Consider the following 26900-nt stretch of genomic DNA (forward strand, 5'->3'; position numbering starts at 1 on the left):
GTTTCCCTTCTTATTCTATTCTAAAGCATAACCTGCCTTTATAAGAAAGGTAAACATACATACGTAAAACCTTATGTTCTTGTGTGCTCCAGCACCCTGCATATAATAAAATATATATACAATGACCATTTAGTATTTTCCTTTTCATTGGTGTATATCTCTACTCAATTTCTAATATTCGAATTACAACGTTTTCTATCTTTAAGTCACCTTCTTGTTTCTCTTCAGTAAAGAGTAATAAAGATTTTTTTACTAGCTCTTTAAACTTGTAGGTCTTAAGCTGTTAATAAAAACAAGATGCCCAAATAACATTAGTTCTCCAAAGTTATTCCAAATGGCATAACTTCCCCCCAAAGTGGCATCCTATGTGTATTAGTCAAATATAGCACATAGCTAAGTAGTAAGAAAATTTCAGTTTCTAAAATAGCAGCCTAAGTACACAGGGTTAGATATAGCTTAAATTTTATAAAATGTTGAATGATTGAATATGGATGATGCTTAAATATATAGCCTTCAAAACAACAGCACTGATGGTATTACTAGACAGGTGATAAGAAACGGAATAAAGCAGGAGGTTAGAAAGGATTTCTACCTTGAGAAGAAATTCCAGAGGTCAGGATGTAAGATTGTGGCACTAACATGAGGTCGTAGGCCAAGGCAGCAGCAAGTAGCACTGACTGGATCAGACAATGAAGAAAACATCTAGAAATTTTAGATTAAAATCTCCTCAAAGGGGCTTCCCTGGTGGCGCAGTGGTTGAGAGTCCGCCTGACGATGGAGGGGACGCGGGTTCATGCCCCGGTCCGGGAGGATCCCACATGCTGTGGAGCGGCTGGGCCCGTGAGCCATGGCCGCTGAGCCTGCGCGTCCGGAGCCTGTGCTCCGCAACGGGAGAGGCCACAACAGTGAGAAGCCTGCGTACCGCAAAAAAAAAAAAAAAAATCTCCTCAAAGAATTTTCTCTGGCAGGGTATGGAATAATGATACACAACAAGAAAGATATTTAAGATAAATTCTTTTGTGGGGGATATCTGATGGTTTCACGGGACCAAAAAAGGTTGTCATTTCTACCTTGTGCCCTTACGTCTACAGCAAAAGAAACAAACAGAACTTGAAACCTCCTGCCAAGATGAATAAGAACCCAAAAAACCAAAGGACGGGACTTGCTGTATCTGGAGGGTGTCCTACGGGCTCCCAGTGATATCACCTGTAGGAGCAGCAGTTTGATATTTTTCTTGTGGCAATCATATTAAGTCCTGAAAAGTACAGCTACTATTATTATTATTGACTTAAGAGAAGAATTTTCACCCTACTGTGTAGAACACCCACATTTGACAGTGGTAGGGACCATCAAGGACATTTAGGTGGCTAAAATCTATAACGACTTCCCAAATTATATTGATATTAACATTCAAGGAGAAAAATTAAGAAAAAGTTATCTAAGTTAAGAAGTTAGCATAATTTGATCTCTATATTATAAAACTTTATATATACAGAACTATATAATTCTGTATATAGAAGCACGCAGGTTAGCTTCTCACAATAACGTCAACTATCACGACGGATCCAATTCCTCTGGGGTGCTCCCTACCTCATATTTGAGAAAAGTAAACATGTAATCAAGAAAAAGGCCAAGTTTTTCGTTCAATTTAGGTCACAAACATTCTCCATTTGTTTGAAATGAAAGGGAGGGATTATTATTTTAATATATTTATTATCTGAAATGTATTCTAAAATTACCTCTTTTGGTTTACAGATAGCTCATATGGAGGGAATCCACGAATTGGGTGGAGTTAGCAGAAAAGTCAATTCTTTAGTAGAAGTATACTGTGAATACATTCTAATACCATTTAGCTTTCGGGACAGTATTTGCTGCTGCCATTGTTATTAGTAGTAGTAGTACTGTTAATTTTGTTATCTGGGCACGTAAACCTGAACAGCAGCAGCCCAGAGTCGTGGCTTCGTGAGGGCCGCTCTGGGAGGGGGGCGGGGCGACCCTGCTGACTCACCACCACGCTGTCCCGGGCCGGCCTCCATCACTTGCTTCTTTGGTGATTTGGCCCTTGACTCGATGTACAGCTGTTGGCCTAGATTCTTGATTTTGTTTACACTGGCATAGACCTGCTGCAAAGTCAACTTATGGAAAAGAATGATAACCAATGTTTCAAAGATTACAAAAATGTGCATTAAAAGATACATAAACGAAATACATTTAACTTTTGGTTCTCTGTAGACAGAATGACTGAAAGCACAGTAATAGCATTAATTCAGTCTCCCGCTGCACCACAGCACACGAGGAGCAGTGAAGCTTTACAGCAATCTGTCCACAACATGCTAATTTTTAGGAAGCACACAATTGACCCAAATATCACCTTCTAAAGGTGATATTTTCTTTTTAGAGACATTTTCCCAAACCGGAATGGATCAGAATGTCTATTACCCGATGAGATCTTCCAGACGAGAACTAAGAAGCCACATGTGTCGAGGTACAGAACCAGCACCGACACGTTACGGTTAACGACACAGGAAGAAAAGGACACGTGCTCAGAAGCACACGTGTGCTCGCTCACCGGTGCCTTCTGCACCTCCTCCATGCAGCGCTCGCTGGACTCACTGGAGGATGCGATGCTGAGGTGATGCTCCTGAGACCCGCTGCTCCCCAGGCTCCCATAGCCACTGGATGCGCTCCCGTGAACGGGCTGCAAGAGAGAGGGGCCCGTCGCAGCCCCGGGTGATGTGGCCATCAGAGGAGAGACACAGCATTACCTACCTCTGAGCTTATCTACAGTCATCACAAAATTAAGATTAAAATTTCTGAAATCCTAAATGAGGTGTGCGAAGGATGATGCTGACATGAAAGACATTCCTCTCTCATCTTGGTAATTCTCAAGGGCAGAACCTACTTTTCTAGTCTAGGTGGGTATTTCTAGAACAAACGTTTTAAAAGCCACAGTAAATAAATTTAACAAAACATGAAAATAAACTCTAACTCTTTATGCTGAGTTTGGAATAGACAGAACATATTAAATATATACTGTACTTTTCCCCAAGAACCTCAGAGATACTTTATGAACTCTAGAGACTGTATGAAAGACATTTTGAACACTACTGAGTAACAGTTTTAGTGATACCATCAGTAAATGCTTGACAAGTTTACTGACTGACTCTCTAGTAGAAAGCATTTTGGTATTTGTTTTCAACAAGCAGTTTTTCCTACTTTGGCTCATAATGACTAGAGATACAGAGACCTGCCACCCCTCTCCCCACCTTTAAAACTGTAATTATTAAAAAAAAATAGTGAAGCCAAAACACTGGCAGCGTCTGGAATACAAGAATGATTCTTTCATTTAGAAATAACTTCTCTATCTTATTGCTTCCTATGACTCTGTTTGTCGTCTTAAATTGGATTCTTACAAAAAGTCCGGTGTATTTAACACAGAAAAAAGGAAAACAAGATTAATGAAATTTAATTTGAAAACAAAAAAAGGAAGACAAAAATTTCTGGAATGTAGAGGGTAAGGATTTCTCTCTCCTCACGGTTTATTTCTGTGAAGTGACTTTACTAAGACTGAATGTTAAAATTAAAGACAATTATGGGAATATTATGTTTGTTTTTTTAAAATCTCTCACTTTACCTGTAAGAGAAGCCTGTGAATTTGTTCTTGTAATTCTGTTATGTCTTTGTCATTACTTTTCATCTTTTTTATTCCGGTGGCAAAAACATTCTCATTTAGTGGACTCCTACAAAATGCCAAGTGAAAGATTGAGTCAGACAATTTCAAGTTCATTTACAACGAAGGCTAAAGTGATTCTTAATAGAAAATTCAAACAATAAACCTATGCTTTTACAAAGCAGCTCTTCAAGTCCAAATATAGAAACTATGAAGCTCAAACTCTATTCATAGAGGTAGAGAGAATCCTAGGAAACAAATGAGGTATTAACCGTCTTCTTTAGTTTCTCTGCAGCTGTAATCATTCTACTGTATCTGTATAAATTTAAAATCAGTGGTAGGTATACCCCTAGCTACTAAAATACCTTTAACAGCTACTGGTCTCAGAATTTAACATGAACTGAGTAACCTACTGGCTATGAGAAATTTTAGGACCTTAAGTTTGGCAAACACACTGAATGCTTAATGTACTTAATCACTCAAGCTACCTAGTAAAGATGATTCTGCAGCCCACCGCGTGGTGAGCATGTGGTTGCCACAAAATCTTCAGTCTTATTTATACCCCAATTCTAGAGCATCTGAAATCTACCACCGGAATACAGTGAGAGGCAGACACGTCAGCAGAAAGAGCAGCAAAAACAAGCGACTGACATTCACTTAGGCCCCTCTATGTGACAGGAAGTGCTGTTTTATAACACACATCGAGAATAAGTGACATTTTCTACACCCTTACGACGTGCCGGGCGCTGTGCCAGCCGCTCCACCAGGCACCCCCTCCTCGCTTCCCTGAGCCAGACTCCGGCTCAGGTCCCCCGCTGTCGGGTCTGCCAGGTGCTCCCGGGGCCCAGAGTCCCGGCTCCAGGCCGCACGCTCTCGGCCACCACACCGTCCGGCCTCTCGGCACCTCGGTCGCACTAGTGCTGCTAATACCGGACGTGCCGCGGGCCAGACACGTCACCTCCTGAGTCCTCGCGACCCTGGCAGGTAGGAATCAACCCGGCAGAGGTGAAGAAACTTGCCACGTTGCCGTGGCCAGGCGGCCGGGGCGCGTCTGAAGCCACACGCCCGACGCCCGAGCCGGCTCTCCCTCCTTTTCCTGTTACGAGTCCTGCAGGCTGCCTCTCACACCTCAGACACTCGGCAACACTTGCCCAAAGACAGAAACTCCTAGCAGGAACGGGGGGACGCCAGCGGGGTCACGGGAGGCGTCAGGAAGAGGCCGCGTCCCCGGCACAGGCCCCCCGCCCCCGCCCAGACCCTGGGAGGCGCCAGGCCCTGTCCGGGGGCACCGGCTCTGCGATGCGGGACGCGGAGGCCAGCTGCACCTGGACGACAGCCTGACACTGGCACGTCTCAGGTCTCAGGTGCCCCTCCTCTCCTCCGCCCCCGCCCTCCCCCACCCGCCGCCGGGCGCCAGGCGCCTCCCGCGCTCCGTTAGCTCCTCTGGCGCCTCCCACGGGCCCGGCATGTAAAAGCGTGGCCGCGTCAAAGAAGGGTCCCTGGGGGCTAAAGTGCATCCCCGTGTGCTGTGAGCCTGAATGTCTTCCAGAGGCGTCTGGGCTGCTGTTCAAGTGCAATGCCGAGTGGAAACAGAACGTTCTGCTTTGTGCTATGAGATGTGGATGTTCCCAGGCGTGACCCTTCCGACAAAACCAAGTTGGGCTTTTAATCACCAATTACAGAACTCAAAGGATTCGCCGCCTTCATCAAATGGTGTCAAGCTCGGCATGAAGTGTTGGCTGCGGCGGTGGCGGCGGCGGCGGCGGCGGACGTCAGGAAACAGGTCTAGGAGTAAAGAAGGAAATCTGGTGTCCGTCTCCACTTTGCAACCTCCTGCCTCAGTGATCGCCGGGAAAGTGACTCTGTTTCACAGAATGCGGGTTTGTTTGTTTGTTTTGTAAAATCAGAGGTAACTGCACAGAGCCGCTGGGAAGGACCTGGAGAGAGCTGGACACTCCCATAGCCCCCTCCCTACTTCAACTGTCACACTTTCCAAAACTCTGCTCAGCGCATCACAGTGCCATTGCTGTTTTCCGTTCTCCCATACGCGGTGGGCGGCAAAGGGAACGTCTGTTCTGTTCATAACCTCAGCCTCAGCCTAGCACAACGCCTGACTCAGCAGGTGGCCGTAAACACTTACTGAAGGAATAAATGCATTAAAATAATTTTATAAGCGTAATAGATAATTACTGTTTGATGAGAGAAATTAATACCTACTAGCCTCTAAACTCTTTCCCTCACATAATCCTGGATCTTGAGATGCAATTATTGGTGTAATTTTAAAAAACACTGAAAACATTGGGAGTACTAATATGTCGGTTTATTCCATATATATTTTAATCAAAGAACTGAAAGGATGGCTTGGAGAATGAATCTAGGATGCACCTCTAGCACTGACAGGGAGGTACTCAGACTGGTCAACAGACACCCAGATGGACGTCTTGTCAGAGGAACTGTACTTGCTTCAGGGTTTCCTATATTCATCCTAAGCAACCATCTGATTTTTAAAAAATATTTATTTATTTGGCCGTGCCGGGTCTTAATTGTGGCACGCGGGACCTTTTTTGAGTTGCGGCATGTGGGATCTAGTTCCCGGACCAGGGATCGAACCTGGGCCCCCTGCATTAGGAGGGCGGAGTCTAAGCCACTGGACCACCAGGGAAGTCCCCAACCATCTGATTTTATTTTCATTTCCCAAGAGGTCTCCCTACTGGGAAAAAAAAAGTCCTTTCTGAGCAGCACGAATAGCACTTCCTTGGCAGTCATGTTCGTTACCTCAATTATCCAGTTAGTTTTCTACCACAAATCAGCCTCATGAGTCAGGGAGGCAAGGAGCCCGATTCTTCCATTAAAGTGGCAGAACTGCTCTGCTGAGAGGCCAAACCCTGGAGCACAACAAGGTCAGAGCAACCTGAGGCCTATCTTACAGTGGCCAAAACATCACTCTATCACGATATAACACGTGATAAAATACTCTTACTGGGAGATGTACTGTTCTGTACACAGAAGTTTTATTCTTCTGTGTACAAAGTTGTATAACAAAATACAAAAGACAGAGTTGCTCAATTTCAGCATGACACTGAAGAGTTAAGTATAATTTCCACTCTTAAAAGAAATAGACATCAAAAGGAAACTTATGGGATGGGCCAGTTAAGAAACCTATAGGTCAACTTTAAATGGACCACAAGTCCAGGGACTATAGGAGTATCTCAGATTACAGGAACCGTGGTCCAGGTTGCCCTGGATCCATTTTGCAAGGCTGTTGTATGGACAGGTAACAACAATCAAGTGGGCTTGGGTCAGCCATGCTGGCAGCAGAATAAATATGAAAGAATTTAAATATTAAAAATAAAGATTTAGGGACTTCACTGGTGGTCCAGTGGTTAAAGACTTTGCCTTCCAAGGCAGGGGATGCAGGTTCAACCCCTGGTGGGGGACCTGAGGTCCCACATGCCTCGAGGCCAAAAAAAAACAAAACATAAAACAGAAGCAATACTGTAACAAATTCAATGAAGACTTTAAAAATGGTCCACATAAAAAAAAAAAGATTTAATAAAATTGACACAAATAAGTGGATTTGACTGCAGAAGGCTGATATAAAAAATTTTACATGCTCACTGAAGAGAACCTTAAAATTCAGAAAAGGAAAAAAAACAAAACTTCACCCAAAATCCCACTATCCACACATAACCAAAATGTATTTTCTTTCCTTCTAATCTTCTTTTTCCTATTTCATAGTGTTTGTGTTTTAAACATAATTATAATCATACTGTATAAAAACTTCTGTATGCTGCTTTTTACATCATCTAATATATCAATTTCCCATACTCTCTGTAAAAATTTTTATTGACCAATATAATAACATGTCAAGCAGATATTTCAGAATCTACTTAATGATAGACATTTAAGCTATTACAATTAAAAAATGCTGCAAAATCTGTCTTTTCTTTATAAGGCTTTCTGTATTTCGGCTTCTTTAGAATATTCCAATAAGGGAATCGTTAGGCCAAGGAGGTAGAAATCTTACAAAGCCCTTGATACTTATTGCCAAACTGTCTTCCAGAAGCACTGAAAAAAACCTGTCCTTCGTTTAGTTCACGTGTTAGTTGATTCAAAGGGGAATCAATGGGCCAAAGAACATTATTTGGAAAAAGATTTTTTAGAAAATATGCAAACTGATTGACTTACGTTCGCACTTTATGTCGACCGATGATGAAAGAAACCTTCCGGCTCCATGGGTTCACAAAGCTGGACCAACTGGAATCCAATACAATGTAATCCCCATTTTGAGAACAAAATCTAATGGGTGAATGTTCAAAGGGAAGATGGCCTGCATACTTCAAGACTATATAAAATAATAAGACAAAATTAGAATTTATTTAACACGGATATTGATTACAAATGTCTTTTTTTAAGGCATTTATTTGTAAGTGTTTTAGAATGTCAAAATAGAAAAAAAAAATTGCTTCAGCAGTTCCAATACATTGCTTACCTGGTTAAAGGTTAAGCTCTAACGATTAGAGCTTGTGAGACCCTCTAGTGAGAAATGAAATGACAAACTTAAAAAGATCAATGAGGGCCTCCCTGGTGGCGTGGTGGTTGAGAGTCCGCTTGCCGATGCAGGGGACGCGGGTTTGTGCCCCCATCCGGGAGGATCCCACATGCCGCGGAGTGGCTGGGCCTGTGAGCCATGGCCGCTGAGCCTGCGCGTCTGGAGCCTGTGCTCCGCAACGGGAGAGGCCACAGCAGTGAGAGGCCCGCGTATCGCAAAAAAAAAAAAAAAAGATCAATGAAAAAGAAATGTCCTCCTATAAAGAAGTAGGTCCTTACCTTTTTGGTGTATAGCGACCATTAGAGAACGATCTTCCGGGTGCAGGTATGTCAGGATGGATGTTCCAATCAGATCCTGAGGTAGGTAACCCAGCAAAGGCACTGCTCTGAGCACAGACACAGCACAGGCAGCATGTCACACGCACCAAGTAACTCATACCTTATATACTTTCAACAGTACTTTTCAGCTAAACTCTAAATATGACAAAGGGTATGCAAAAGATGTTCATTACAGCATTTATAAATGCTACAAACGACCCAAGTGCCTATATTGTGGGGAAATAGATACACAATCTAAGAAGTGTTGGTCATCTGACATACTGCATCAAAATCACCTGTGAAACTTCTAAAACACAGATTTGCAGGCTCACCACAAGCTTACTAAATCAGAATTTCTGTGGTAAGACTAGGAGTCTATATTGTTAACAAGTTCCTCAGAGGTCTCTGATGCCCTCCATTTCGCTGCCTTTTAAAAAGTCTACAAAGATCACATTATAACATAGAAAAATGCTTATGATGTTAAATGAATAAAGCAGGCTACAAATTTATACAGAATAATTAAAATTATACAAAAACAATGTCTCCCAAAAGGTGATATCAAATAGACAACCAGTCACAAAGCCATTTGTAGGATAAAGGTTCATGGGAAAATTCTGATGTACAGACACTCAAGATGACTTAGACAAAACTGACTCCAGAAACATCTTCTATGTGTACAAATTCACAAATACTTTCTATTGCAATAAACTTAAGCTGTTTTCAGAATAACTTCAGCTAAAATTTTCTTACCTTCTACAGATTATATTATACAAAGTATCTCACTAATTACTGTTTAGTTTCAGGGTAACTAAACGGTAATAAATAGGTAATAAACCCATTTCCAGATGTTAAAAAAATTTTTTTAAAGCTTTTTTTTTTTTTTTTTTTTGGCCGCATCACTCGGCTTGTGGGATCTTAGTTCCCCGACCAGGGATTGAACCTGCGCCCTCGGCAGTGAAAGCATGGCATCCTAACCACTGGACCGCCAGGGAATTCCCTGTATGTTAAGATTTTTTAAAAACCAAAATTAAGGGCTTCCCTGGTGGCGCAGTGGTTGAGAGTCCGCCTGACGATGCAGGGGACACGGGTTCGTGCCCCGGTCCGGGAAGATCCCACATGCCACGGAGCGGCTGGGCCCGTGAGCCATGGCCGCTGAGCCTGCGCATCCGGAGCCTGTGCTCCGCAACGGGAGAGGCCACAACAGTGAGAGGCCCGCGTACTGCAAAAAAAAACCAAAACAAAAAACAAACCAAAATTAATAACTATCATAACTGTGCCAGGTTTTTTGACATTTTTGCTTATGCTTATCTGTGGTACGGTACATTGGTTCTCAGATTTTCAGATTTCACAAATAAGTAAAATTTTTAAGTAAATGCGGGTGGAAATGGAGGGTACGAAGAGGGGATAACAATGTTTTGTTTTTCCAAATAAAGGTATCAAAAAAACAACAATAAGCAACAACTATTATGTACTGTCACTAACTCTTTAAATAAGAAAGACTATTTTAATAACCAAAAAAAACCCAGGAAGGACGCTAAGTTCAAAATAAGTAACAGTTCTTCACACACAAAAAAAATCTGCCTTATTTTTCTTTCTCTTCTCCCCCACTTCAGACTAATAAAAATTCATTATAAACTGTTTGGGAAGCACCTGCCTAGTGGAAATAACACTGGAATAGGACTTGGAGGCCAGAGTCGTGGTCTCATTTGGACCACAGTCATCTAATACCATGTGGCCCACGTTCATTGTCCTCTTGTGCAAACTGGAAAAATAATTTCTGACTTTCCTAAAGCTTTGAAATAAATATGATAATGTGTAAATCTTAGCACTATAACATGCAAGATATTTACATTAAAAATTTACACAACACGGGACTTCCCTGGTGGTCCAGTGGTAAAGAATCCACCTTCCAATGCAGGGGACACAGGTTTGAGCCCTGGTCCGGGAACTAAGATCCTACACGCCGCGGGGCAACTAAGCCCGCGCGCCACAACTACTGAGCTTGTGCATCTCAGTGAGACAGCTTGCATGCCGCAAACTACAAAGCCCACGCGCTCTGGAAGCCGCGCGCCGCAACTAGAGAGAAGACCGCGCGCCACAACGAAGAGATCCTGTGTGCCTCAACAAAGACCCCGTGTGCCGCAACTAAGACCCGACGCAGTCAAAAATATATATATAAGGAAAATAAATAAATATTAAAAAAATTTACACAACACAAATTTCAAACTAACAAAACTCAAATGCGCAAATGAACAGATTCAGCTCTATCATGTTACGTTTAACATATGTTAAACGTTATGTAAACTTTTAAATATTTTTATTTATTTTCAGAAATAAATTTCTTTTAGGCTTAAAGAAGTACTTACCTTTCATCTATTTCAAGAAAAACACACCCGGGGGTGTGTGTTGTGGTAAAAATTCTTTTATCCACTGGGATTCGAGGAGCTATGGAAACCAGAAAGACTGGATTAAAGGCAAATACCTAATTAACTATCCACTTAACATATTAAAGAGGGAACAAACTCTATAGGCCCTGGCAGAAATCTCACCTAGGGACCTGGCCTTTGAGCAGCCAAAGCTAATAACTTTCATTATTAACCACATTTTAATTAGGTCAAAACGTGATGCCTACTAAAGTTAATTTTAAACAGACAGAAAGTCTGTGTACATCGAATAGCTTATCCATCACAATCTAACAGTCAAAGATGGGGTCGTTTAGAGTTCAGGACAAAAATGTTTCATATTTAGTGGTTGAATACAACTAAGCAAATAGGATGTGAAACGTCAGTACAATAGGGACGTATTTAATCTGTAACAAAATTGGCAGGGTCAGTGCTGCTACAGTCTGCTTTGACAATGTAGTGATTAGCACATTAGGGAACAATTTGAGCATGACACTAACTCCGCTTACGCACGATTTCATTTGCAAGAAACACGAGGTGAATGCAGAAAAGAGCAGCTAGTTGAATGGAGTCACTTAGGAACGTGAAGAAACATGCACACACCTGAAACATCCACCTGCAGCCTCTGTTCACCAGGTGTGCTCTGAGCCACGCCCGTCCAACCTGGTGATGGAACTTTCCCTCTGATTTCAGTCCACCTTCCCCTCGCTCCTCACAGTAATGCACAAGCTGCTTCCAACACCCACGTCCACAGCAAACCGCAGGGCTTTTCCGCTGTGGCGAGCCGCCTTTATTGTATCACTTGTGCATTTCTTCATCAGTTAATGTGTAACACCGTGTTACCATTTTATGAGATTCCCGTCTTATTTTTAATGTATGGTTACTTGAGTGTTGTGCCCCTAAACTCATTTTTCCCATAAGCCCTGTGGTTTGTGTGAATTTTTTTGCACAGGATGGTAAGTTTTAGGAAAGCATATGTCACATTACAGCAGAACCAACTGTAATTTCAAATGATAAATGGAAGCTGCTTCTGTTTTGATATATGAATTTAGCAATGCTGTTCTGCCACTGGAAGACATGAATTATACTTTTTACGCAGGGGGCTTTCAAAACACTTAAAAATATAAATTCATTCTTGTAACCTCTGTATGCAACAATTTCAATGCTCTTCTGTCACGCAAGACAGAAGCAAAAGGCCACAGGATGGTCACCAGTAGAGAAAGGATTAGAAGACTGCGCATCTGTGGCCAAGTCTATGCTCAGACCCCTGCGCCATGCTGTCCTTAAAGGAGATGACCACACAGGAAGTCAAGGCCAGCAAACAGAGACGTCAGGGAAAATCAGCTCAGGGCCAAGCTGAAGACAGTGGCTGCAGTAAACAGGCTTTCGCCTGCTTCTTTCTGATGTGCTGACACGTCACATCTGACCTAAACGCAGATGCTCCTGACCTACCTTCGTAACCAGAATGAATCTTCTCCACCAGTGTGAGACAGCAGGGCTCAGGCTCCGGGCGGGCCGAGCTGTGCACATGAATCAAATAGGGGATAATCCGGAACGGGCAGTAAGGCTGCCTCAGCTCCCGGGCTTCACCTCCACTGAAAAGAAGAAAAATGGTTTAGTACCAGTCCTGACCTGTTCACTTAGTCCAACGTGAAACAAGGCCAGGGAAAATGTTTTGTTGGTAATTTCCAAGAGAGACGTGTCTGAATCTAAAATGTTTAGACATATTTATTTATTTATTTTGGCTGTGTTGGGTCTTCGTTGCTGCATGTGGGCTTTCTCTAGTTGCGCTGAGCGGGGGCTACTCTTCGTTGCGGCGCGCGGGCTTCTCATCGCAGTGGCTTCTCTTGTGGAGCACGGGCTCTAGGTGCACAGGCTTCAGTAGCTGTGGCTCACAGGCTCAGCAGTTGTGGCTCGTGGGCTCAGTAGTCGTGGCGCACGGGCTTAGCTGCTCCGTGGCACGTGGGATCTTCCCGGACCAGGGCTCAAGCCCGTGTCCCCTGCATTGGCAGGTGGATTCTTAACCACTGCGCCACCAGGGAAGTCCAAAACATATTTATTTTTAAAAGGAGGGACACGTTAGTTTAAATTTTCAATAGCCACGGGCAATGATACTCGTTTGTTATTGGATGAGTAGGAGGCTTTCTGGAGAGGCGGCTCGCCAAGGTGAGCGTGAGCCGCTCGCTAATCTCAGCGTGGCTTTCTGTTCCTGCTGGGAAGAGGGGCACAGCCACCCGTCTCGCCTCGTGGGCCTAAACCAAGTACCACATGGTGGAAAACAAGGCCCCCTGGGGTCACGCCCCCAAGCCGGCCCTCCGTCAGCCCTTCCTACGCCCTCGTTCAAACGACCGATTCAGTCCCACCGCTTCAGCCGCTCCGCTGCCCGGCGCAGACCTTGTGTGCGGCTCAGCATCGCCCACCGTGCCTAGCTACCGGGAGATGGCGGGGCTGGACCCTCTCGGCCAACCGGCGCAGAGGCTGCTCGCTCCCTGTCAGGAGGCTCCCGGGGGCGAAGGGTCTGCAGCAAGCACACAGATGTCCATCCTGTTTCATCAGCCTGGCTGCCTGGAAGACGTTTCCACTTGGATCTGCCCGAACGTCCCAACCTGTATTTCACGCTCCCCCGTTTCTGCCCATCGCACCTCTCCTCGCCAACCATCACGAGCGTGGATGTTCGGGGGTCTCTGGCCGCCCTCCCGCTCTCTTCTCTCCTCTAACTCCAGCATCTCCTGTGACTTCTCCACTCTCAGCCGTGACCCTGCTTCCTAGGTCACCGCTCAGAAGAGCACCTTCTCCTGGCACTCACCTGCGAGCATCTGTACCTGTGCTAGTGGCTCCCCTCCCATTTCTGTGCGTGCTTTCTCCAGGCTCATCCTGTCCTGAGCTTCTCAGTGCCACCTATACGCCGATGACCTGCACATCTGTCTCTAGCCCGGCCTCCTCCCCTGAACCCCGGGCTCCTGGACCAACGCCTCGTCAACATCACGAGGCAGATTCCTACTCGACATTACACACTCACCTAAAACTAAGGCACACGCTCTCCCCTCTGCTCTCCAGGCAGCTGCTTGTCCTACAGTTTCCTCCTCCCCAATACATGGCACCTTGAGCCAAGACTCCCACGTCACCTGACTACTCTTTCTATCTCGCACCCGAAACTAACCCACCAGTATATGCTGCTAGGTCTCCCCTGGCTCAGGAAAGGCACCTGAAAACATTTACCAACATAAGAAACACACAGAGCGCTTACTATGCGGCAGGCACTGCTCTCAGATCTTCATAACCAACAACTCACCTGCGAGTGACAGAAAGAACCGACATGGCCCTCCCCACACACGCACACCTTTCCAGGTTATCCTTCCCCAAGCATTCGAACACTCTTAGCGCGAGTCCCCCTCAGTTCCATGGAGTGTCTGAATGATCCATTACAAGGATTTCTCTTCCCCGCATATCAAGAGCACTTAGTAACCTCAATACTACTGTTGGTGATCATGACGTCATTTAAAACCATTTTTTCTTTTTACTTTGAAAGTAACATTAACATATCAAAGTAAATTTGGAAGAGAAAAAAAAATCACTAATAAATCCCACCAGAAATCAACTACTATTAAAATTTTGATCTCTTTTCTTCTAGTTCACTGTCACTGGACCTTTTAAGTCCTCATAAATATACCTATCTTGCTTTCTTTCAGGTTGTTCAAAATTTCAAAAATTAAGTTTAAATGTGACTGAAAAACAAAAACAAAAGAGCTCCAAAAAACTGTCATCTGAAAGTATATTTCATGTCCAGTAACTTTCACATGCCCCTGGGTTAAGAATGGTCTTTCTGGCCTCTTCCCCTATTGCATTATTATCTACTTTTCTCATAAGTACACGTATCTTCTCCTCAATCAAAACACAAACTTCTTGCAGCAAGAACCAAGTCTTGTCTTTTGTATCCACAACAGACCTAGCTGAATAAGGCATCAAAATAAGTGCCAAATAAAATCAGAGGGATGAGTTTGGGATTTGGGGTTAACAGATAAGGACTGCTATATATAAAACACATGAACAAGGACCTACTTTATAGGTCCTTATAGCATAGATAAATATAGTTCCCTGTCCTTATAGCACAGGCGACTATATTTAATATCTTGGAATAACCAATAATGGAAAAGAACCTGAAAAAGAATATATATATGTATGTATATATATGTATATAATTATATATATATATACACACACACATATGTATAACTGAACCACTTTGCCGTACAGCTGAAACATTGTAAATCAACTATACAGTCAATTAAAAAAAATAAGTAAATAAAAAATAAAGTAAAACCAGAGCCCACTCCACCGTCCCTGGCCTCCAGGAGCTCCCACACTCACCGGATCCTGCAGAAAAAGGATTTCACCAGAGCGAATTCATAGCGTGAGGCTGCTGGAAACAAACACACGTGTCAGTGTCCCGCCCGCACGCAGCTCCTCCCCAAACTGTCACTGCACAAAGGGGAGACTCTTTTTAGGGACAGAGCTGCTCTTGATTAAAATAGGACTCTCCTCCCTCACTAAGATCTAGTTCCATCCAGTATTTTCCCAGGGCTTTTTCGTGTTGAATAGTAACCCTCAGGTGAGACCCTGAGAGCACCTGACGGAGGCCTCTCCCTGTCACCCCCTGCAGTCCTGTCTGCATTTCTGCTCCTGCCTGGACTCACTGCTTCAAATGTCAACGTAATCATCCTGCGACACAATTATTTCGCTGGTAATATTCTATTCCCCTGTAATAGTTTGGACACGTCTCAAAAACTGGGAATTCCGATTACTTAGAGCTTTCAGGTAGAGGATACATACATTTCTTTCCTTGGACAAATTCCCCAGAGCTGTGTTCCTAGATTAGATTATATCATTTCATGACTCTCATCATATATTGGCAAACTTAGCTCCAGCAGATGGTACCAATTCAGTGTCATTAATAACACTTTCTCACACTCCTCATGCCAAAGGTTTTGCTTCAACTTTATTGACTTCGCATTTATTTTATTGATGTGTGAGGTGGTAATTCAGAAACATTTAAATTTGCCCATCTTAGGAAACTGAACTTATTTCCAAATGTTTGTTGATTACTTTATTTCTTCTGGTAGAACTCCCTGAATATACATCTTTTGGGCATTTATTCACTGGAGTGAAAAGTTTTCAGTTATAGAAACCAAGGAAATGTTTACAACCAAGGAGATGTTTTTAAAAAAATATACACTGAAGGAGCACCTACAACGAGGATTCTGAAGAACCAAAATACTGAACATGGTCCAGGTGTTTGTACTCCTAAGGAAAGGATCATAGGAAGAATAAGAAAATGGGCTTTTGAGTGATCAAGAAAAATGTTCACAATTTAAAAAAAGCCCTCCAGTTTAAAAGTAAAGGGACCAGTGACCAAGCTCCTGTAATTCGTGAAACTATGAAAGTTACAGGCCCAGAATTCTGAAGCCAGAAGTTCTTACAGAATGTCTGGGAGAAACAACAGCAAGAACTTGACAAAGTAAGCTAAAGAAATTAATTACTCTAGGATATGCTATCATCTGGAGTTTCTGTGGAGGAATTAAGGCAAGATAAAGATTTTTCAGAACTATCCTTGATCTTCTGAGCTGACTCTCGTGGGTGGGAACCGTCCCTCGGTGACACTTTCAAACGCTCGCCTTTGGCTGAGGGCAGCTCTCCCGCTTTAAGGCACAGTCCCAGCAGCCGTGGGGTCAGACGGGCTCTGGATGCACGCTGCCACGGCGAAGGCCGGCTCCATACTTGCAGGCAGTGTGACCCTGGCATCTCTGTGACCATGGCAGATAAGAAAGGGCACAGTTGCTGGCTCTGAGGGACCCGACTGTTGCCTGAGCCCTGCTTCCTGCGGGCTGCCCTCGGCCCGTGCCCGTACACGGAGCAGGCAACGAGGCAGGACCATTCCATGGAGATGCCGGGCTCCTCCAGCGGGTGGACCCTCTGGCTGCCTGGCCCAGAAGCTCTCTGCACTGCGCTGCGGCCCGAAGCTCCTGCTGCCCAGCCCTCCCCCCGCCTCGCTCCTTCCAGCGATGCCAGCGATGCGGGCTGAGGGCTCCTCTCACCACCTTCCACCCGCTCCCCCAGTCAGCGTCCCGCTTCTGGGCAAACCCGAACTAATTCAGTTACTCTGTCCGTCTACCGGGGAGAATGACAGTACCTACACCTCACAAGGTCTTCGTGAAGATTAACTCAGTTGATCCACGAAAGCAAAGAGAAGGGTCCCTGGCAAACAGTAACCGTTCAACAGATGACAGCAGTTAAGATGAGCCTTTATGCTGCGGACGCTCCAAATATCTCCAAGCCTTCCCCAACCTACAGCTTGCTGGGTTCTCACAGAAAGCCTGTATTAACAGGCACGTCAGAAACTGTGATTCTCATTTTACAACGAGAAGCCAAGTGGCCTCCAAGGTTCACGAAGGGACAAAATGCAATTTGAAACTCAGACCTTCAGATTCTGAGCTTAACATTCTTTGCACATAAAAAAATACTGCAACTCTGCTGTAAGGTGAACTCACTTACACTACTTATACATTGTAGCAGGCACCTGAATTCAACTGCCCCCCCCCAGAGTCCTGTAACACAGAGAGCCAGCCTACCGAATCTCAAAAACAGTACACGGGGGCCCGCTGTCACTTCCACACCTGGGCCGGAACGTGCGAATTCTTGTTTCTGGAAGTGTGTTCTAAAGAAACAGCGGTCAGATCCTTCTGAGGTCTGTACAACAAGCCTAAGTGGAAATGTGCTCTAACACAGGGCCAAAGCTGACCACTGCTGAGTTTAAAGCTTCCCGTGTCCTCTTAATGTCCTATGAGTTCAAAGGAAGGGACAGAAAGAGGTAACATGAGCACAGCCCAGAAATGGTGTGGAGCTGAACAACGGCCCTCAGGGAGGGTGTGGATCCCTGGGGTTCCTAAAGCAGAAGTATAGTGTGAGAAGTAAACTAAAGGGAGCAAGTAAATGTTTAGGTCCAAGAGACAACACTTTCAGGGACTATTATGTTTTTACAAGTAGGGGAAATACCATTAAGTAATTAGCAAAGATAAGAAAGTGAAAAGATCAGGGAATTCCCTAGTGGTCCAGTGGTTGGGACTCCGCGCTTCCACTGCAGGCACATAGGTTTGATCCCTGGTCGGGGAACTAAGATCCCGCAAGCCTTGCAGCACAGCCAAAAAAAGACAAGTGAAAAGATCAGACAGCGACTATAGGGCAATACCGAAGGGAAAATGGGAAAGACCTGGTGAACAGTACCACATGTCAGTTCTGTTCACTGTTGTACCTTAGCACCTAGAACAGCTCCTGGCCCGCAGACACTGCTATATAATGTCTACGGAATGAATAAACGATGAACAAAAGCAGAGAAACAAACGTGGACAATTAAAGGTTGAAAACGCATGTTTCGGAAAGAGGAAGAAAAATGAAACCAGTGTTTTTGAATGAAGGGAATAGGAGAGAGGGAGCTGGAAGAAAGCAAGGGTGACAGGTGTCTTTTCTGAAGCTTATATAAAATGTGCACAGAGAATCGGGCAAGGGTCTGGGATTGAAAAAAGAAGGCTGTAACACTGTTCTTCACTGGACTGAGAACTGGATTAAAAACTAGAATGAGTACAGAGCTCTAGGTTTGCAGGATGAAGTTCTGAGGATCTGTTTCACAACACTGTGAATGTACTTAATGCTGCTGAACTGTACACTTGAAAATGGTTACCATGGTAAATTTTGTGAATGTGTTTTTTACCATAATAAAAATAATCAAAATTTTTTAAAAATGAGAGAAAAGGGTTTGGGATCAAAAAGGAAGCTGATCTTTACTAAGTTCTTTAAGAGACATTTCACAAAAAATATGAAAGAGGGAATAAAGAGTGACTTAAGAAAGAATGAATGGGACTTCCCTGGTGGTGGAGTGGTGAAGATTCTGCCCTCCCAACTCAGGGGACCCAGGTTCGATCCCTGGTCAGGGAACTAGATCCCACATGCATGCTGCAACTAAGAGCTCGCATGCCTCAACTAAGGAGCCCGTGAGCCACAAGTAAGGAGCCCTCAAGCCACAACTAAAGAGCCCACGTGCTGCAACTAAGGAGCCCACGTGCTGCATCTAAGGAGCTGGAGAGCTGCAACTAAGGAGCTCACCTGCCGCAACAAAGACCCAGCACAACCAAATAAATAAATAAATATTTTTTTAAAAAAAAAGAATAAATGAATGAATGAAAGATTACATGGGATTGAATAACACAAAGAAAACTTGAGTGGGAACCCACTCCCCACCCCCAGTTCAGGAAAAGCAGTCTTTCAGAAGGAAAACAAAATGATGAGATTCATAACTTTTGGGGAGAAGAAAAGCTGGAAAGGGATCTAACTTTGAGAAGCTTACCTCCAGAGCAAAGCAGAGAAATAATGAAGTCAGTATAAGAGGAAAAACATTTAATTTTATTAACAACAGACACTTTGTAGCACTTAACCTGCTATACATGATGCTGTGACACACCATATCTATGGCATATAGTCTGTGAAACTAACTTGATTAAATGAAAACAAATTTATTGGATCTTTATGTTATTAGCAGCATTTAAAATGCTATTTTCATCACATTCTGACTTTTAAAATGAAGAAATAAGAAAAACTATATATTTGCATGTTCTGAATAAGGCATTCATTTGTGTACTATTTCTGGAAGAATGAAACTGATCTTTACCAGGCAAGATAAACATCTGAATATTGGTCCCATTACCTCTTTGGGTCCAGTTGTTCCAGAAAGGAAGCTGAGCGTGGGCAGTGTGCGTGTAGAACACCCTCACGTCTTGAGGGGCGAGCAGTTCAACGAAATGAGAGGACTCTAAGAACTCTTTCTTACAGTGCAGGATCGAAGGAGCCTGTTCAGAAACGTGCACTAACCTTCCAGACAGAAATGAAAAAACTGCCACGAAGGTATCCTACAAAAAATATTTAAAATAAAAGCAAAATATTGAGATACATACTGGCAATATTCCCTGAATAAATTTCGTCTAGACGTCTACCATGAACAATAGCTTAATACCATGATCAGTAGCTTAAAACACATACACACACACACACACATACACACACACACCCCTGCAAAGGCAATAAATCGCTGTAAAACCTGCATTGTTCCCTCTGAAGGTTTAAGTTCTGCCAAACAATGCACCAGCTCATTCTACACGGACTAAACACAGTGTATACACTGTGTACACTTCTGATTCCCTCTCCTTTGCAAACTGTACCTGGAAGGACTGTCTTCTCTTCACCCATATGCCTATTCCAGGCTTCAAGACCAAGCTCAAGAGTCACTTGCTCCAAGACGTTGTCTTTGACAAACCTCATTACATAAGAATCATTTCTCTAATGTGTTCCGTTAGACATATACATAGCTTACTTATAATCCGCCACTGTTTGTACCTGCTAGCAAGTGGCGTATGTTTTCCTCTCTAGATTTACTTTGAAGATCTTAAAGGGAAAATGTTTTCCTTAAACTTTTTTTCCCTTAAATCTCCATAGCGCCTACTACAGTGTTATAAACACATCAGTTAGTAAAATAAGCACTGTAACATTAGGGATAGCTCATGCTCCAATATTATAAAACCTTTAAGTTACAATTATGTTGAGGTCTACACATAAATTAAGTAATCTCCATCACATCAGCAAAACATGAGGCTCCATTATTCTGTCAACACGAAGAGATTCAAAAAAGATACACTAAATATCTCTTCCAAAATTGTACAAAAAATGACAGCATCTCAACTCACTTGTTCTATAAAATCCAGTTGTTACAACTTGAAGTAGTAGGTATTGGAACTAAGAATGATATAAATAGGAATTAACAATTCGGAGATTAGAATAAGATGCAGGAAATCACTCTGCAGTGTTATTTTTTTCTTCCTTTGAGAGAACTCAGGGATGCTAAGGAGAGAGAGGCACCTCATGACGGAAGCAAAGCCAACTACTACTTATGTGTTGCCTCCTGTTTTTAGATGTTTTCTCTGGCAAGGGCAGGAGAAACTCCACAAGGCCTCTTTAACAGTTTTCTCCTATGCTTGACCTCAAACTGTGGTTACTGAAATGCTCAGTTATTATTTTAAAAAATCTGCATCTAGATAAGATCGTTAGGAAAAATCACCCAGGTTGATATGGCAAAATCTGTGAATTCTTACTGTGTTTTTGGAAGTGTGCTCCGAAGCAATAGCGGCCAGCTCCTCAAGACTGTACATGGTCACGTCTGCTTGAGGCGCTCCATTCTGACTGAGAATCTGGAAAAACTCGCTGTTTGCTAAGAAACACAGGAAAATAAATAGGTAGTCCAGTGACAAGAGTATCTTTAGGAAATCATTTTTCATCAGTATAAAAGCAGGCTTGTTTTTTAGGATGAGGACACCGCAGCACGTTTTCCTTGAAACCAGATCGTTTTCTTCTTTCAACTAAAATACTGATAGTTGTACAAACTTAAGATTTTGAATTTTATGAATTCTGCATGTTCCAGATCACAAGGAATGAGACACACTGAAGGTACCAAAACAAGGTACTGAAACCCAAAATTCCAAATACACACACAGGAAATCTGTATGGCAGAAACATTATTCGAGGATTCAGGAACTATATACCACCTATGAAGCCACAGAGGTTTGTGCTACAGAATGCGTATTTTTAAAATCCCTTGAGAAGAAGTCTGAAAAGCCATAAAAAGAAAAAAATGTTTACAACCATTCGTTTTTAATTTGGTAAATTCCTGATACATCATGACTGTATTTTAAAAGTATGTCCACGGCAGAGAAATGTAAATGTATTTAATCAAGTGTATTTTTCCCCTAATAGTCACAGAAGACAATATTCTTTTAAAAAGTGAATCTTCAAACTGTGCTTATACCGAGCTCTACTCTCCTGAAGCAAATCAGCAAAATACTGCACAGTTACTAAGCTATGACACATAATAAGGTTCTCCGAGTGCTCATGTGAAAAACTAAGATGCTAATGCCATCAGTGTAGATTTGCACATCTCACATAAAGCACCATAAAAAGCTCAAAACATTTCTGCGCCTAAAACCAGGCAGACAACTGCTCTGGCCCGGCTGCTGTTTACGAGCAGTGGCGTCCGTGCACGCCTGTATTCCCTCTCCAGCCCGTTTACCTTGCACGCTGTGTACGCAGCAAAGGGCATAGTTGAGAGCATCCAGGGTGCTTGGTTTACTCTGTCTCTCTGACGGAAAGTATTTTTTCATTTCTTGGACAACCGTTATAAGGTCTTTGGAAACTCTGTTTTGATCTTGTGGTTCACTGTAAGATAAAAAAGATTCTAAATTCACACTTTCGATTATAATAAGTCAACTTTTACTGAACAGCGTATTTCATGCCAGGCCCGCTTTCTAAGCCCTTAACATGGATCAGCTCATTTAGTTCACAGATGTATTATCCACCACTTTTTTTTTTTTTTTTTTTTTTACAGGTGGAGAATCCCAGGCAAAGAAATTGGTAAACATCAAGCATTTTCCACTCTCTTATTCCCACTTCAGCCTAGAGTCAGATAAATTCCTCAACCACTTTTTACTTTTGGTTAATTTCCTTCAGTTTCTCCAGGGTATTTTATTCTAAGTTGTCTGAGTCTCTTTAAACTTTTTCCTAGGCTTACAAACAAAATATAGAAAGATGTAAGCCCGCCTTTCCCCTCTACTACCCCAGCAGAGAACAACAAACACATCAGGTTATTTCACCTGTTGCTGGTCTGCACGTATTTGCTCCGCAGCTGGTATTTCCGGCTCCACATCTCAGCAGAGTCCTTCCCCAGCGCCTCAGGACCGCTGGCCTGTGGTCCTTCAAGTTCATGAGGCTGCCTCCGCCTAGAGTCCTGAGATTTACCACCGGACACTTCCAGATCTTCACAGGGATCCATCGCTCGCCCGGCAGTCCTCAGCCTGTCGCCTGCTACTTTGCTACTTTGCGATCGGCGACGGAAATGTACTTCTCATTTTGGTCCAGGCCATCGTCTCAGAGAAAATGTCAGTCATCACAAGCCGGCAAGTAGAGGTACTCTTTCTGCTCCTCCGGGGGCACTTTCCTCCCCAGTATTTCCCTGCAGTCTTGGACGTCTCCGCTCACGGGAGGTCCACCGTGGAGGGGGACGGTGGAAACAAAGGTGACAAGTGTCAAGAGAAACACAATCTGATGCTGGAAGCTCGGCTGTGGCTCGCGGGCTGGGCAGCCCCAGGGGGATCCCGGCTCCGGCCGCCCCGAGAGTCGGCGTGCACCCAGGACCCGCACCCGGCAAGGGGCAACTTGAAGCACAAAGTTCCCACAGCGCAGGACAGGCTCGGGGCGACGGCGCCCGGCGGGCCCCGAGGCCTCCCCGCCCGGGCCGAGCCCTCACCCGCCGCCGCCGCCTCCCGCGGACCCGCGCGCCGCCGCTAGCCCAGCTGACCCGGCCCCACGCAGTCTCGAGGCCAGCAGCGTGCCGGGCGGTCGCGGGCGCCGCACCCCCCCGCGCACCACGTGACGCGGTCCCGCCCCCGGGTCGCGCGATTGGCTGCCGCTGCCGGCTCTGCGGGATCCCATTGGCCTGGGGGCGGGACCCGCGCAGGGGCGCCACGGTTACATAAGCAGAGGCGTGTGAGCGGGGCAAAGGTCCCAGAGCTCTTTACGTAACGCCGGAGGTCGGCCAATCCCGGCCGGCTGGCACGTAAGGAGGGGGCGGAGGGGCCCTGAGGAGGCTCCAGTCCCCGCCCCGCTCCCGGCCCCGGGGGATGGGCCCCGGGGGCCGCTGGAGCGAGCGTGGCAGTGATTAGGGCGCTGGAGCCGCCAGTCATGAGGGGGCGGGCCCCGGGCGGCTGGGTGGGCGGGGCCTGCGCGGCCTCCACGTGAGCGGCCGCGGCTGCCCCAGCTCCAGAGTTGGGGAGAGCGGCGCAGCGCTGAGGGCGGATCGGGACCACGCTTGGCAGACGTCCCAGCGCTTTCCCTGCGTCTTCTCGGGTTCCCGTCGTTTCCATTTTTCTTAACGACCTTCTTGCTCTCGCTCCTGCGGACTCTTAAGTGAGGGGCTGTGAGGACCCGGCAGTGTAGCAGCCCTGGAAAGATCAAACCCGGTTTTCAGAAGCGGAATTCTGACAGCGAAGCTTAAAACATTTCCCTGGTCTTCCTAAAGTTAAAGATTCACTTAGCAACTGGAGGAAGACAAGTGTCTGTAAAAGACATTATTTTGGGAAAGGAAGGTGTAGAGAAGGCCTTTAAAAAACACCGTCGGAAGACTCTTTTTATTTGTGTCTCGACTCCTCCGAAGTGGAAGGTGCCATGTAGAACTCCGCCCCTCTCCGGTGCCTGGTACATCAGAAATCTTAAGTATTGGTTGGATGAATGAAAGGAATTGTAAATAAGAGGAGGGGAAAATGAAGTGTGGTAACTGTTCATATTAGGTATTGGATAAACCACATTATTTCTCCAAATGATGCTTACTCTCTTCCGAATCTCTATTTTGTTAAACTGCATTCATTCAGCAAGTATTTACTGAGTGCAGGTCTGGGGATGGCAGGTTTTGATGAAGGGAGAACAGAGAACTGTTTTCCACATGCCATGTTTGAGATGCGCACTAAACATCCAAGTGGAGTGAGTGGTCAGGTAGGCAATTGGATCTCCCAGCTGGGAACTTAGGGGAGAAGCCGGGGGTGGAGATACAGTTTACATTTGGCAGTCGTCAGAGTCTCTATGGAGTGCACAGTGATGGGTGAAACGGTGTCAGTGAGAGAGTGCCGATAGAGAGAAAAGGGCCAAAGACCAAGATTTGGGGCACACAGAGATTCAGAGGTCAGGCAGAGAACCAAGCAAAGAATAAGGAGCCATAGATGAGGCTGAAAGAAAACCAGAGGAGTGTGGGATCCTGGAAGCTTGATAACGAAGCATTTCAAGGAGAGAGCTGGCAACTTTATCAAATGCTGGTGATAAGCAGAGTGAGACAAAGGCTGAGAATTTCCTGTTGGGCTTCAGCAAGATGGTGACCTTGGTTAAAGACGTCTCAGTGGTGTGGATTGAAGAAAAAGTAGGATGTGAGGCAATGACTACAGGAAGACATAGGGAGGAATTTTGCTGTGACGAGCTATAGACAAGTATTTGTTGGCTGGAGGGAGGGATGTGGGCATCACTATTAAGTGATGGGGTGATCCAATAAGAAGGGAGAAGTGAATGACGCAGGAGGGAAGGGCTGCAGACAAGAGGCAGTTGCCAGAGAGAAGTCCTTCGTGAGGCTGGGGATCCAGAGCCTTGGCCAGAGGCACTTCTCCCAATAGGGGATTGTCCGTCTTGGCAGTATAAAGCCAAGTAGAAGGTTTCTAAATGCACTTAGCTTGCTATTTAAAGGATGAGAAAAAAACTTATTTTCTAATAATTATGCCATAATTGGTTTATTTAGTAAATTCTACTTTTACAGATTGAATTTTCTGCTACTATGAAAAGCAGCTCAGTTGGAAATAAGTTTGCTTATTTTTAAATGCACTAAGCAGTCTGGTCAATTTTATTTTATCTTATTTTTAAGGTTTTTTTTTTTTTTTTTGGCTGCATTGGGTCTTTGTTGCTGTGTGCCGGCTTTCTCTAGTTGAGGCGAGCGGGGGCTACTCTGTTGCGGTGTGCAGGCTTCTCATTGCTTCTCTTGTTGCGGAGCACGGGCTCTAGGCGCACGGGCTTCAGTAGTTGTGGCATGCGGACTCAGCAGTTGTGGCTCACGAGTTCTAGAGCACAGGCTCAGTAGTTGTGGCGCACGGGCTTAGTTGCTCCACAGCATGTGGGATCTTCCCGGACCAGGGCTGGAACCCGTGTCCCCTGCACGGGCAGGCGGATTCTTAACCACTGCGCCACCAGGGAAGCCCGAGTCTGGTCAATTTTAAAGCAAATAATGAATCATCATTCAGAGCCAATAAAAAAGTTGCCATACTTTAAGAAACATTTTATTGGTGATGCAAATCTAGAATTATCGTGTAAGAGACACAAGTCATTAGAAAATACAAGACACGGGGAATTTGCCCCCATTCTTTGACTGAAGTTGTTGACACAAAGGAAGATGTTCACAAACATTCCATTTCTCCTGTGGTGATAGACAGGACTCCCTCCCACCTCTGAGGTGAGCCACGGTCACCTGACCTGCTTTGGCCAATGAAACGTGAGCAGAGCTGCCGGCTCCACTTGCAGGCGCAGGCGTTGAGAGCCAGTGCACAATTCCTGCCGGTCCCTTCCGCAGTGATAACCGGAAACGAATGTTTACAGGAAGTCCCCTCACCCCACCCCGCAGGGACTGACGACAGAGCCTCCCTGCTGACTGGCGTGGGACACAGAGCACGAGCAAGGAAAAAACTTTGAGCCGTGGCGATTTGGGAGGTGTCTGGTACATAGCACCCCTCCAGCGTATCCTGAGTGACGTAGATGGTGACCAAAAAGAGCGGCAAGTCCAGTGGATTTGGCTAGTGTGGTCACTGGGTCGGTGATGGTGCCATTTCTGGAGCAGACACTGTGAATGATCGGAGGAGGGGCACGGGGCAGGGGATGTTTCCTTCTGGTGAACGCTGCGTTTGAGAGGCTTACGTGCAATAGGCCAGGCCTCATCAGCAGATGAATGAATAGAGGGATCATGAACACAGATAAGATTGCCTGGGGAGGGTAAGTAGAATGGAAACAGAAGCCCCCAAGGAACCCTGACATTTAAGGGAGAAGCAGAGAAAGAGGAACCGCTTTAGGGTAGATTCTCCTTTGAAAATGGCACCAGAAGTTCACACGCATTTCATTATATCATGCTCCCGAACAAAAGGCACGATTCCACACTTACTGCTTTCCCAGGGACACAATCGCACGCCAGACAAGAAAAGCAGTGACTGTCTATCCGAGGCAATGGAAAAACGTCAACCTGCTTATCGCAGGAGTCTACTGAAAACTGGCATTTTATTGTGAACATATGCAAG

General features: G+C 44.8%; 1 protein-coding gene across 10 annotated transcripts in view; it reads right to left on the bottom strand.

The window, feature by feature from the left end:
• PER3 (period circadian regulator 3) overlaps nucleotides 1-23423 on the bottom strand; it is a 63973-nt gene extending 40550 nt beyond the window's left edge. For 2 of the 10 annotated variants that reach the window (XR_007476395.1, XM_033432839.2), the window contains exons 1-13: nucleotides 22683-23423; nucleotides 22103-22248; nucleotides 21132-21247; nucleotides 19694-19895; nucleotides 15310-15361; nucleotides 12394-12536; nucleotides 10906-10984; nucleotides 8501-8607; nucleotides 7859-8015; nucleotides 5344-5532; nucleotides 3635-3740; nucleotides 2570-2698; nucleotides 2009-2135 (exon numbers count right to left, since the gene is read on the bottom strand). Coding sequence is in view for 9 of the 10 variants with exons in the window: in XM_033432839.2 (XP_033288730.1) it covers nucleotides 2009-2135; nucleotides 2570-2698; nucleotides 3635-3740; nucleotides 5344-5532; nucleotides 7859-8015; nucleotides 8501-8607; nucleotides 10906-10984; nucleotides 12394-12536; nucleotides 15310-15361; nucleotides 19694-19895; nucleotides 21132-21247; nucleotides 22103-22248; nucleotides 22683-22861 (1732 nt within the window). In the remaining variant the exon portion in view is untranslated. Of the gene's footprint in view, nucleotides 1-2008; nucleotides 2136-2569; nucleotides 2699-3634; nucleotides 3741-5343; nucleotides 5533-7858; nucleotides 8016-8500; nucleotides 8608-10905; nucleotides 10985-12393; nucleotides 12537-15309; nucleotides 15362-19693; nucleotides 19896-21131; nucleotides 21248-22102; nucleotides 22249-22682 lie in introns of those variants that run through there. The other 8 variants (XM_033432840.2, XM_033432841.2, XM_033432844.2 and 5 more) reach the window with 8 other exon arrangements.
• Nucleotides 23424-26900: the final 3477 nt, after the last annotated feature.

Source organism: Orcinus orca, chromosome 1 (genome assembly GCF_937001465.1).
Source record: "Orcinus orca chromosome 1, mOrcOrc1.1, whole genome shotgun sequence".
In the NCBI taxonomy this organism is placed as follows: domain Eukaryota; kingdom Metazoa; phylum Chordata; class Mammalia; order Artiodactyla; family Delphinidae; genus Orcinus; species Orcinus orca.